Raw genomic sequence first — 12,984 nt, forward strand, 5'->3', positions numbered from 1 at the left:
CTTCTTGCCTTCATGGTTTGTGAAGAGAAGTCGGCTGTAATTCTCATGGGTTTTCCTTTGAATGTGATCTGCTTCTTTTCTCTAGCAGCTTTCAGTAGATTATTCTTGTGCTGAATTTCTGGGATCTTGACTCGTATATGCCTCAGTGTTTGTTTAATTGAGTTAAGGTTACTTGGTGTTCTGTATGCTTCAGTTAACTGAGTGTCAGATTGTTTCCTCATATTTGGGAAGTCTTCTGCTATTACTTCTGCCCATATTTTTTTAATGTCATTTGTATTGACTCCTTTTTTCTCATTGATACCTGTTAGTCTCACATTGTTCATCTTTGCATCGTCTTCCAGGTGATGGTTTATTTTTTCCTGCATCCTAGTTGTTTTTAAGAGATCTTTTTTTACCTTTTCACTAGCTGTACCAGCGTCTTCAATATCTGAAACTCTGTCTTCACTTTTACTTAAACGGTTTTGCAATCTTGTGATTGAGATTTTAAATTCCTCTATATCTCTTTGACTCTACTTCATGCGATCTGTTTTTTTCCTGTATTGCTCATTTACGGAATCTGTCCTTTTTCTAATCTCCTCTATTTTTTTTCTAATGCCATTTATTTATTTGTTTGTTTGTTTATTTATTTATTTATTTATTTATTTATTTAGGTGGCGGAACCAGGGATTGAACTCAGGCCCTTGCTCTTGCCAGGGAAGCGCTTATTCCACTGAGCCATCTCCCCCAGATTGGGATTCCTCCCTTTTTCTGTAGTTGATTCTTTACTTCAGATGGTATGAGTTCCAAGAATTCTTATTTCAGAAAATTCTGCTCTGAGTTCCTCTGTAACTTTCTGCTGTTGCTTATTTACTATCAGTACTGTTAATTCGTACATTTGAGCTGAGCCAGTAGAAAAGAATTCTGCTCTGAGTTCCTCTATGACTTTTTCCTTGCTTATTTACTATCGACACTATTAATTCATACATTTGAGCTGAGCTAGTGTCCTCTGTACTTGTTCTGGGTGGGCATTGGCTTTCCTCCATATGTTTCTGCATTTGATTCTTTAGTGCAGATGTTATTTTATTAATTTAGGGATTTCTTTTTTCATTTCCAATCTGAGTTCCTCTATATCTTTCTGCAGCTGTTTCTTTATTTCAGAAGCCATTATTCATTGCTTTTAGCTGTGTGATTCCCAATTTCCTCTGTGTTAGTGTCCTCTGCACTTGTTATGGGTGGGCTTGGGTTCTGAGCTTGCATTTTGCTCCTTCTCATTGTCATTTTGTATAGCACTGTCTTCTGACGCTTGTTGTAGAGCTTTGGTGCAGGTATAACCTTTGCAGTTACTGAACGTCAGGTGCAGATCTATAAAGTTTGGATTTATCCAGCTGTGCCGGGCTTGGATCTGGTTGCTTTGCTCAGCTCCTTCTTGCTGCTGTCCTTGGGAGTGAACCTGTTGTGCCCCTCTGGCAAGATGTTCTGCTCCTGGACTAGCTGGGTGGTTCTGTCCTGTACTCTCTGCAGGGATTGCAGTTGCAGGGTTTTACCGCAGGCCTTTATGCCAGGCCTGAGCTGAGTCTGGAGGGGACAAGGTGGAGTCGCAGGGAGAGACAGCTCTCCCACACACTCACCGGGCCTGGGCTAAGACTGGATCTGGGGGTCCCCAGAACGCGGCAGAAATTCTTACTGGGCGGGTGGGGTGGGGTGGCGTGGGGTGGCGTGGGGTGGGGTGCTGTGGAATGGTGGGGGGAGTCTCAAGGGGATGGAAGAGGGTCTCACCCACGCTGCGCCTAGGCTGGGACCAGCAGGTCCCACTGGCACAGGGTAGCAAAAGCTCTCCCACACACTCACCGGGCTTGGGCTAGGACTGGATCTGGGGGTTCCTAGAATGGGGCAGAAATTCCTACTCGGCAGGCGGGAAGGGGTGGTGCTGTGGAGTGTTGGGGGCGTCCCAAGGGGGTGGTAGAGGTTCTCACCTGCGCTGCACCTGGGCTGCGACGGGCAGGTTCCGGGCAGGTTCCGGGCAGGTTCCGGGCAGGTTCCGGGCAGGTTCCGCAGGTGCAGGGTAGGGGGAAGCTCTCCCACACACTCACTGGGTCTGGGCTAGGACTGAATCTGGTGGTTCCTGGAATGGGGCAGAAATTCCTACTCGGTGGATGGGGTGGGGGGGTGCTGCGGAGTGTGGGGGGGGCGTCCCAAGGGGGTGGAAGAGAGTCTCACCCACCCAGGTCATTTTAATGTTGCAAATATTTTATCATGAAATGCTCCTCTACCTTCTGTTTCTTTTCTTTTTTTCTTTTTTTTTTTTTTTTTCGGATCTGGGGATTGAACTCAGATCCTTTCGCTTGCCAGGGAAGCACTTATTCTACTGAGCCATCTCCCCAGCCCCACAGTTAGATTCTTGCGGTTCATGCTAAATATGTAACGGTAGATTGGTTTTTCTAGTGTTTGTATATTTTAGCTGCTATTTGAAATTTATATAATTTAATGCATTACAGTTTTCAAGGAACTTCTGATCGTTTTCTGTAATTATAAGTATATGCAGTTTGAGAAGTACTTATTTTTTTAAAATTAGAAATGTCAGAACTGATTTTTCATCTTCAAGTTTTTAAACTTGTGAACTGCCGTATCCACAGATAAAAAATTTTAATGCATGTGAGTATAACCGTAGCAACATAAAAAATATTAGTATCTTACTAATACTCTGTGAAGCTTTACATGTTCTTTAATTTATTACATTTGTCTTCAGAGAGCTGTATACTACAAGGTGATAATTATTTTTCCCGTAAAAGTAGAGGGTATCTTCCATAACTCCATTACCCAAAAACAAATATTTTAGCAGTTTGGCTTTTAAAATTGTTGTTAAATTTTAATATTTTAGGTCATTATTTGTTATTTAATTTTTCTTGGTGCATGCTAGCAGTATGTGATGATTGCATTCATGGTGGGAAGGTGACACATTTAAAATCACATCTTGATGTCTGGCCTATTGCTTAGTGAACTAAAGCTCATGCTTAAGCAGAGCACAGTGGCTAGAGTTCTATCCCACACATGCAGTGCTAGCCCAGCACCCAGAGCACGTTGAGACAAGAATTGAACCTGGGCATGATGGCTCATGCCTGTAATTCCAGCATGTGGGAGGCTGAAAACAGGAGAATCACTATGAATGCAATCTACGTAGTGAGTCCCTGTATCCCCTGTACTAAACACTTTATCCCCTGTACTAAATGCATTAAATTAATTAATTAAATAAAATCACATCTTTTTTTTTTTTTTTTTTTACTTCCCTTTCATCCCTTCTCCCCTCATTCCACCTTTTGGTCACCTTCTCATTGACAACAGAACTCCTGTTTCCTGTTATATATTCTGTAGTTAGCATTTTAATTTTATATTTTTTGTTTCTGATATAGGAAAAGCTGATATTTAAGTTTCTGTGTGATTTATTTCACTTAATATTAAGGCCCAGAGGTGTATGTAATTCCTCTAAATGAGTCAAGTTTGTCCTCCTTTATGGTAATACAGTACTCCATTGCATATAAATGCCACATTTGCTTTTTTCATTCATTTGTTGATGGACGTACAAGCTGTTTCCATGATTTAGTTATTATGACGTCTGCTGCTGTAACTGTGTGTGTGTGTGTGTGTGTGTGTGTCCCTCCCTTTTAACTCTTTCAGGAAGATAACTAAAAGGAGAATATCTTGGTTGAATGGAATTTCTAGTTTTGCTTTTTTGAGGAATCTCTCTGCTGATTCCATAGTGGTGGTTCTGGTTTACATTTCCCCCTACAGTTTAGAAAGGTTCTTTTTCTTCTTTTGCCAGCATTATTTAATTTTTTCGTACCTGTTTTTTTCTAGAGTAAGATAGAATCAGTGGTATTGAACATTTTTTTATCTTTGTTGGACACTTGTACATTTTCTTCTGAGGAGTATCTGTTAATTTCAGTAAGATCCTTGAATATCTATTTTCTTCAGAGTTTTTCTTATGAATGTATGTTAGATATTGTGAGAAGCTTTTCCTTCATGCATCAAAATAATCATGTGGTTTTTCTCCTGTATAGTTTGAGCGATGTATTACATTCATGGGTTTATTTAAATTGAACCATCCTTGCATCCCTGAGATGAAGCCTGGTTTGTCTTGATGAATTATCATTTCAATAATTTGCCTCATGTGCCAGTTTCTTGTGGAGAATTTTTAAACGTATGTTCATTAGATCTGTTATCACTGTGATCTGATAATAGATATGGAATAATTTCATTCTCACATATGTACTCATATTTGCTTTGTGAGCTAGTAAGTAGTGTATTTTGGAGGAAGTACCATACTTAGAATGTATATTTTGTTATTTTTTTGTTTTGTTTTTAAGTGAACACAGCAAGATTTTATTGTCTTTAAAGTAAAACAAAGCATGAAAAGTTAGAACTGGATCCCGTGGCCCTTTCTTTCCTTATCTCCTCCCAGTTCAAAATGATTTCATCTCTTAATAGCAAGTGTTCTCTTAGATCTGCAGTTGGGCTCCACACACTCAAGCCTCAGGACAGTCTTCTTTGTAGTTCTGGCCTTTTTCTGGAAAAATCGGCTTAGTCTGTCCACCATAGCCTCTCTGTTTCCTGTCATAAACAGAATGGCTATGGTGGACACTTTCCCTGGGCATATAGGGAATCTTTGCTTTTCTTATACTATGTCATTTTGTGGGGTTGATGCTTGCCACACTTCTTACAGAAAGTTTGCCAGGTTTTGGGCACTACCAGCAAGGAAAGAAAGAGCTCTGCAGATCTCTCTTAGATCCATTTGTTTGAAGGTGTGGTTCAACTCTGATCTTCGTTGATTTTTTTTTTTTTTTTGACTAGTTTTATTTTGATACTAGGATATTGAGAACCCACAGTATAATTTTGTTGGTATACAGTAGTGTTTATTTTGTGAAATTGAGTGTAGCAGAGTTTAGTGGCCATATATTTGGAACTGTTACTTTTTCATTGTTCCCTTGTTCAATACATAGTGACTGTTGCCTTTTCAGGTTTTTTTTTGGGGGGGGTAGTTGTATCTGTGTTTATACAGCAGGACAGAGCAATAAAGATTATTCATTATACAGTATGTGGTCAATTTATAAAATGCTTCCTTGAACAAAAACTTTCAGATTTATTTTACAAATTAAGTTCTTGAAAACAAAACAACAGCACTCCAAAATGCTTTTAAGTGGCCTGATACCGCTTAGTCTGACAGGAATTACACCCCACGAATTGCATGGCATCCCACTCAATCCCTCTAAACTTTCAGTGATTGGCACAACAGCAAACAGTGAGGATGAGTTCACCATCAGTCATCTCAACCTGAATCTTTTGTGAGCTTCACTCCAAAGCCTAACAACTATGCAGCAGGAGAGAACTGACAATCAAATTCTGGGTTTTCTTCTATACTTTTGTCTGTGTGTGTAACAATCTAGGTCTATGACAAAATTTCAATCCCTGTTTTCCTAAACTTGACTTATACAGGATGGGCCCAGCCCCTACAGTCCTGGTCTCTGGCCCTGGGAGCCTGTCAGTTACTGAAGGCAGAGCAGAGAGGTCTGCTGATGTGAGGCCTCTGAACATCACCTACACTGTGTCATCAAAGGACCCTGAGTACTGCCAGCCATCAGGCCTGAGCCTCCCAGGATCTTGTGAAGAAGGGGCCTCGGTGGGAGGTGCGTCTGTCATGGGCTGAACAGAGTGCTCCTTGTTCTGGTTATCAGTCTGTCACTGCAGAGCCATGGCAGGAGAGAGGACCTTATTGAAGCCTTTGACATACAAAGCAGCACCTTGTTTACTGGGGTAGAAAACAGGAAGTCCACTTGGTCACTCCCTCCTCTGGGAGGTCTGAGGAGTTTCTTGGAGCTTGGGCAGCACCAGTCACAATACTTGGGTTTCCAGCCGTTGAACTTCCTTGACTACAAGATCAATGTTAATAATTGGGTTGAAGTACAGGGCCCAATGAAACAAACAATTGCAAACAAACTGAGGAATGAGGGGCCAGAACATGGCCACAAAAAGCCCCTGTGTTGACACTTTCCAAAAATGGCTCCACATCCTCTGAGGTACTGTCTTTAGTTCACCTCTGGACCAGATCCTTCAAAAAGAGAATAATTTGAGAACCAAGAGTAACATGGCATTGACAGTGTGAAACCGCGATGTCCAGTAATGCACCTCCAGCCAGTCCCAGGCAAATTCAACAATGAGCTGGTACAGGAGGAAGGAGTACTTGACAAGGAACTCTCTCCACTGCTTCCTGATGGGCTCTCTCAGATCTAACAGCTTGGTGACAATGTCCTTTCCAGAGCTGTCTTCCTGCAGAGGACATATGGTGTGAATGAAGGGCAGGAAGGTGTCTGTGTAGTCAAACAGGCACAGGTACAGCAGGCCAAGTCTCGGGGAGCTCTTGAGGGCATACAGCAGGAACAGGGACCTGCCTGGGTTCACAGCCTTATAGTCCCAGAGATGGGGGGGGGCGCTTCACACCTAGTGCTTTGACCTGCTCCAGCTCCATAAGGGTGGCTCTTCTGTGGCTGCTGTTTTCTATGGTATAAGGTACTCTTGAAAATTCTTCCTCTGTCAGGGTTAGAGGCAATCTTCCATTTACTCTTTCTGATAAAAACCTGTCACTGTAGTGGGAGGTCCATGGGCCCAGCTGCTCAGCCAATGGACAACTTCTTCTGCTGTCCATTTGGCCACAGCCTTGTGGACCAGGAGGTTGTGTTCAGATTCCCTGCTGCTCCAATGACACACAAGCAGCACCACTGCCACATCAGTTAAAGCTGTGAGCACTACGGAAAAGAAGCCCCTTCCTCGCTGCTGAGTCACTCGGCCTGGGTTGGAAGCTAAAGGAATCTGATCATTCCCATATTTTTGGAAGGCTGAAAGACTTTGGACAATGTCATTATTCTGCTGAATGTCTTCAAATCTCATTCTAATGGCATCAGGAAATAACTTCTCAGTAGCATCTCTGAGGAGAATGTTGACTTTGGGGAAGCTTTCCCATTTCTCTCTGCTTTCTGGACACTCCGTTTTCTTCGATGACACCCACCACAAAGCAAGGCAGTGCTGGCAGAAACTGTGCCCACAGTTCAGGGTAGTGGCGTTAACCAGGATGTCATAACCGCAGTGACACGAGAATTCATTGACAGAAATCTGAGGGCGAGTGTTTTTGAGAGGGTCATCTTTCTTTGGATCCACAATGTTTGGGTCATTTTTTTGATGATCCTCCATCTCAGCAAATTTTGGGATCCACAGACATGGAAAATTTCAGATTGGGGAAACTGCTACAAAGCATCATGGAATCATTCTTTCCATCCCGGGTCTTACCCAGCCATAGTCCCCTGCAGGAACCCCCGCAGAAGGCAAGGTGGTGACTTCACTTCCAGAGGTAACCTAGGAGGCAGCACGGAGCTAGCCCCCCTGCCCACAACCATAAAGGAAAGGCCACACTCACTTCTCAAACCCCTCCATTCTGCTACCTCCCCGCTGCCTCAGCTTTTCAGTTTTGGCTTAAAGCCCTCTTTGTCTAAAAATAGCTAACCTGTCTCTGCACCACAGAGGGTAGGATCCGGATGTCCTTGCCAGCCTGAGCTTCACCTTCTCAGGAGGATAATATCTAGCCTGAATCTTTTCTGTAGCTATCTCTGTCTGTCTGTCTGTCTGTCTGTCCGTCCGTCCGTCCGTCCGTCCGTCCATCCTGTCTTTTTATCTGTTTTTATTTCTTCCCTCTCTTTTGTTTGTTTTAGTGGGTTATAGGGTCCTTCTTACTACATAGTGTAGGCTGGCCTTGAACTCATATACCCCAAGCTGGCCTTAAACTCATGGTGATCCTCCCATCATAGCCTCCAAAGTGCTGAGGTTTCAGGTGTGTGCCGGCATACCTGCCTCTGCCACTCACTGTGGTCAAGGGAACCCAGAAGTCCTGTAGTGTAATTGGTCTGTAGTTCTGTAGCTGTCGTAAACTCTTAAACAATCATTGCCCAAAATGGCTTCTGATTTAAATACTTTAAAATATACCAGGCATTGCCTGTGTTCCTTCTCTAAATCTAGCCTACTATTAGAAAAATTCGCTTTTGCAACATTATGTTCTGTTTTTCTGTAGTTTCTAGTTTGTAGTTTTCTTGTCTTTTTTTGTTGTTGTTATTGTTTGTTTGTTTTTGTTTTTGGGTTTTTTTTTTGTCTTTTTGAGATAGGGTCTCACTGTGTAGTTCAGGCTGGCCTTCAACTCACCTTTGTAGCCCAGACTGTCCTCAAACTCATGGTAGTCCTCCTGCCTTTCAATAATATTTAACTTTTGTACAAGTCTGTTTTGGTTGTCAATATAATTTAAGTCAGTGTCAATTTTAGTTTTGTATGAGAATACTAGAAAAACTGTATCATACCTGGCCTTGAAATGCAATCTTCTAAAATAATTTTTTAACATATTTTTTCTTCATGGCTATATATGTGGATCCAGTTAGCTTACTTTTTACTGTCAGAATATGCACTTTATGGCGAGAATGTGCCATGGAGGGTTTTATTTGTGCTACCAGTTATGGTATTTATGTTTCTAGTCTTCTAGGATACATGCCTAAGAATGTAATTGCTGCATCAGAATATTTTTTATTTTCTCCTTTTCTCTGCATATAAATGCATCAGTGTCTTTATTTCACTGTCAGAGATAATGATGAAAAGCAGAAATTTTTAATTAATATTATACTTACACATTTCAAACATATTTAGAGATACAACTGAGAATATATTTCCCTTAGTATTAACTGAGAACAGTCCCATTTGGTTTTATTTTCTTACTTTGAGTAGTGGTAATTCTTCTTGCTACTTCTTTCTCTTTTTCCATTTTTCTCTAAAAGTTCTTGCATGTCATTTCAGCAATATTATTTTTAAATCATCTTAATGGTTATACCTTCTCTGTATTTTCCCTTTGTAATTACCAGTAATACTTGCCTTCTCTTTTGTAATACCGCAGTTAGTATTGAAATTGTATTTGGTATCTGTTCATCCTTAGTCATTTGTGCTACTTAATCATTCCTTATTTTTTTAAAATCTATCTGTAGTAAATTATAACTGATTTAAAATTTTATGCTATTTATTATTGATTTATTTTTGATAGTCTCGCTACATGTGATCCTCCTGTCTCAGGCTCCCCAGCCCTGGAATTACAGGACTGCACCACTCTGGTCCAGTTTCGGTGGCTGGCACAGTGTGCCTGGGTTTCCAGGACCAGCACAGCATTCATACTGGGGATCAAACCTGGGTCCTTACACTTGCCAGGAAAGTGCTTAGACTGCCAAGCCATCTTCCTAGCCCTATGATTGATTTTTTTTTTTTTTTAAACCCAGCATGGTGGCACATGCCTGTAATCACGGCACTCAGGAGGCTGAGGCAGGAGGATCATTGCAGGTTCAAGATGATCCTGGGCTACAAAGTGAGCTAAAGGCCAGCTTGAACTGTATAGCCAGACTGTGTTTCAAAAAGACAAAATAAAATAAAATAGGGCTTGGGTGATAGCAGACTGAGTGCCTGCCTGGCAAGTGCAAGGACCCAAGTTTGATCTCCTGTACCACATTCCATGCCGGAACCCTGGGCATGCCATGCCAGCCACCAGAAACAGTCGTGGTGGCACAGGCCTGTAATCCCAGAGCTGGTGAGGGTGAGACAGGAGGATCACTACAAGTCCAAGCTGCATAGTGAGACCCTGTACCAAATTAATTAAAAGATGTTTTCAATTTTTTTAATAAAGTAAAATTTTACGATTTTTTTTTAATCTGTGGAACGTGATGATTTGATATATCTACATTTTGAAATGATGACCAAAATTAAGTCAGCATATGTTTTAGCCTTAACTTTTTGACCAACATCTCTTCTTTTCCCCTATTTCCTGGATCTTCATAGCTATCTTCTAACCAGTTTTGGTGTTTTCTAACCATTCCTTAGTTTTGATTCTTGCATTGATTAAAGTAGTTACTTGAGAGAAAGAGAGAGAGTTCCAGAAAACTTTGCTAATTTATTCTTAGATTTTACATATCTGAAAATGAATCTTTGTTGTTTTAGATAAAAAACATGATTGAGCAGAGAACTCTTGTGAAATAACCTTTCTCCTCCTAATCTGATATTTATTTTCTTGCATCAGTTAACTTTGAAGAGAAATCAAAATTTAGTTCAAATATACTTCAAACTTTTTTGGTGTACAGCTGTAGTGATGGATCTTTGAAGGTTAAATCTTTTATTAAGATGTGTCTAACTGATTTTGTCTTCATTAATTTATGCCTGATGACCCACGTACCCTAATACCCCAGCCCCTCAAAGTTTTGTTTACACACTATATCTTTCACTTAAATTCTTGTTATGTCAATAGTTATTGCTTCTGTTTCATTTATTCTTTGTTTTTCTAATGATGTATTTAGCACAGAGTCTATAGTGTCTCACTACACAGATCAGACGTGTAGTGATCCTTCCTGTTTTTCAGCCTCCCAAGCTCTGGGATTACAGGTGCCATCACCACGTCCAGTCTCAATCACCATCTCAGCGTGCAGCTGGCATGGCAGGCTGGGGCTCAGACCCTGGCCCCTGTGCTCTGCCTAAGCAGGTGCTTAATCCGTTGAGCTATCTGGCTGGCCCTGTTGCATTTATTTTTGACATTCTCCAACGTAGTGTTTACATTTTTTCTTCCCACATTTATGTCTCTGTTTATTGTATATTTCTTTTCATATTTATCAACTAATTGTTTTCGTTAGCTTTTTTGCTATGTAGTCAGACTTCTCAAACTTACATTGTACATTATCAATGTGATCTTCTACAATATCAGATCTGCTTCTGAAATGTTCTTTCTGGCCAGTTCTCATGGACAAGCTTCATTACCGTTATAGTTTCCAGGCCACCATACTTCATTCTGCATCTGGTTTTTAATCTTGAAGTGCTATTATATCTCAGTAATATGTAGCTGAGGACATAAAAAATTATTCCATGTGGTGGTTTCTCAAAGTATTTTGAAAGTTAGCTTTGTAGACACTAAGTTGCCTTAAATGTAGAAGAATTTCTAGAAGTTTCTGATTTCAAAGTGACATCAAACACTAGGTTTGCTTATAAAGTTTCATTTCAGTTAGATTTAAGGGGAGAAATAAATATGAACCCTGTCATTTTTCCTGTTTTCCATCATACATGCTTGCAGAATCCATCATACAATCTAGGAACAAACAAAAGTTTGTTGGTGGTGGTGATAGTTGCTACTGTTAATTTCTGAGTTGCCTGCCAAAATATTTTTAGGTGAAATTATATGTTGAGCATTTAAATTAATATGGGATGGCCCTCCCGCCACCGCCCGCCCTCGCTCGCACTCCCGAGTCCACCGCCCTCCATCGGTTCTCTTGGTAGTCCTCCTTTGCCTCTGAAGCTATCCGCCCTAGTCTCTGAGCTTGCGACTCGCGGACAGGCGTCGTTGGCGTGAAGAGGCCAACTGGTGATTGTTGGTGATGGAGCTTGTGGTAAGACATGCTTACTCATAGTCTTCAGCAAGGACCAGTTCCCAGAAGTATATGTTCCCACAGTGTTTGAGAACTATGTGGCAGATATTGAAGTGGATGGAAAGCAGGTAGAGTTGGCTTTGTGGGCCACGGCTGGACAGGAAGATTATGATCGCCTGAGGCCTCTCTCCTATCCAGATACCCATGTTATACTGGTGTGTTTCTCCATTGACAGCCCTGATAGTTTAGAAAACATCCCAGAAAAATGGACTCCAGAAGTAAAGCATTTCTGTCCCAATGTACCCATTATCCTGGTTGGAAATAAGAAGGATCTTCGGAATGATGAGCACACAAGACGGGAGTTAGCCAAGATGAAGCAGGAGCCAGTAAAACCTGAAGAAGGCAGAGATATGGCAAACAGGATTGGCGCCTTTGGGTACATGGAGTGTTCAGCAAAGACCAAAGATGGAGTGAGAGAGGTTTTTGAAATGGCCACGAGAGCTGCTCTGCAAGCCAGGCGTGGGAAGAAAAAATCTGGGTGCCTTGTCTTGTGAAACCTTGCTGCAAGCACAGCCCTCATGCGGTTAATTTTGAAGTGCTGTTTATTAATCTTAGTGTATGATTACTGGCCTTTTTCATTTATCTATAATTTACCTAAGATTACAAATCAGAAGTCATCTTGCTACCAGTATTTAGAAGCCAGCAATGATTATTAATAATGATGTCCAACCCATCTGACCTGCCAGGATCCTTCCGACACTGCTCTAACAGCCCTTTCTGCACTCCACCTGATACACCAGGCGCTAATTCAAAGAATTTCTTTAACTTCTTGCTGCTTTCTAGAAAGAGACAGTTGGTAACTTTTGTGAATTAGGCTGTAACATGTCCTGCCTCTAATCTGTCAGTTGCAGGGAATTCTGATGAGTCCCCACTTCAGAGTCTTACTCCTCATGGAGTTATTGGAATAGCTCTGGGGTGGGCAGACAGTTTTTTTTGAAAACATGCTCAGCCAGAAGCCCCAAGTCCATGCAGCTGTGGCAGAGTTACAGTTCTGTGGTTTCATGTTAGTTACCTTATAGTTAACCATGTAATTAGTGCCACTTAATATATGTTACCAAAAATAAATATATCTACCCAGACTAGATATAGTATTTTTTGTATAATTGGATTTCCTAATATTGATACTTGTCATTACCACAGAGAATGTATTGGTGGTTTGTTTTGTTTTGTTTTGTTTTTTAACAAGAAAGTGTATTTGGAAATAAAGTCAGATGGAAAATTCATTTTTTAAAATCCCCATTTTTTTCACTTTGTCTGATACAAGAAGGCTATTGCCCCTTTTTGGCCCCACATATCCTAGTTCCCTTCTCCAGAACTGGGTTAGTAACTAGGAATTTTGTTTGAAGATGGCATAGCCTTTGTCACCCGGGCTGCAGGGCCTGGCTCTAATTCACAGCGCTCTTTCCTCCTCCCCTACTGAGGTGCCCTCCCCGAGAAGCCATCAGTTCTCAGGGATGGTACTCAGTTTTTCTCTTCTCTC

At 41.2% G+C, this 12,984-nt stretch overlaps 1 protein-coding gene and 1 pseudogene across 2 annotated transcripts; one reads left to right on the forward strand and one right to left on the reverse strand.

The window, feature by feature from the left end:
• Positions 1-5,656: 5,656 nt before the first annotated feature.
• On the reverse strand, positions 5,657-7,366 carry LOC101590227 (bifunctional apoptosis regulator-like). The gene is given in 3 exon segments (XM_012516327.2): positions 5,657-6,459; positions 6,461-6,645; positions 6,648-7,366. Coding segments are annotated over 3 exon segments (1,350 nt in total). The 5' UTR covers positions 7,216-7,366; the 3' UTR covers positions 5,657-5,862.
• Positions 7,281-12,624, forward strand: LOC105743119 (annotated as a pseudogene). The gene is made up of 2 exons (XR_001117232.2): positions 7,281-7,351; positions 11,431-12,624. The product of XR_001117232.2 is annotated as a transforming protein RhoA pseudogene (transcript).
• The last annotated feature ends 360 nt before the right edge of the window (positions 12,625-12,984 follow it).

The sequence above is a fragment of the Octodon degus genome, unplaced genomic scaffold, assembly GCF_000260255.1.
Source record: "Octodon degus isolate 3935 unplaced genomic scaffold, OctDeg1.0 scaffold00100, whole genome shotgun sequence".
Lineage (NCBI taxonomy): Eukaryota > Metazoa > Chordata > Mammalia > Rodentia > Octodontidae > Octodon > Octodon degus.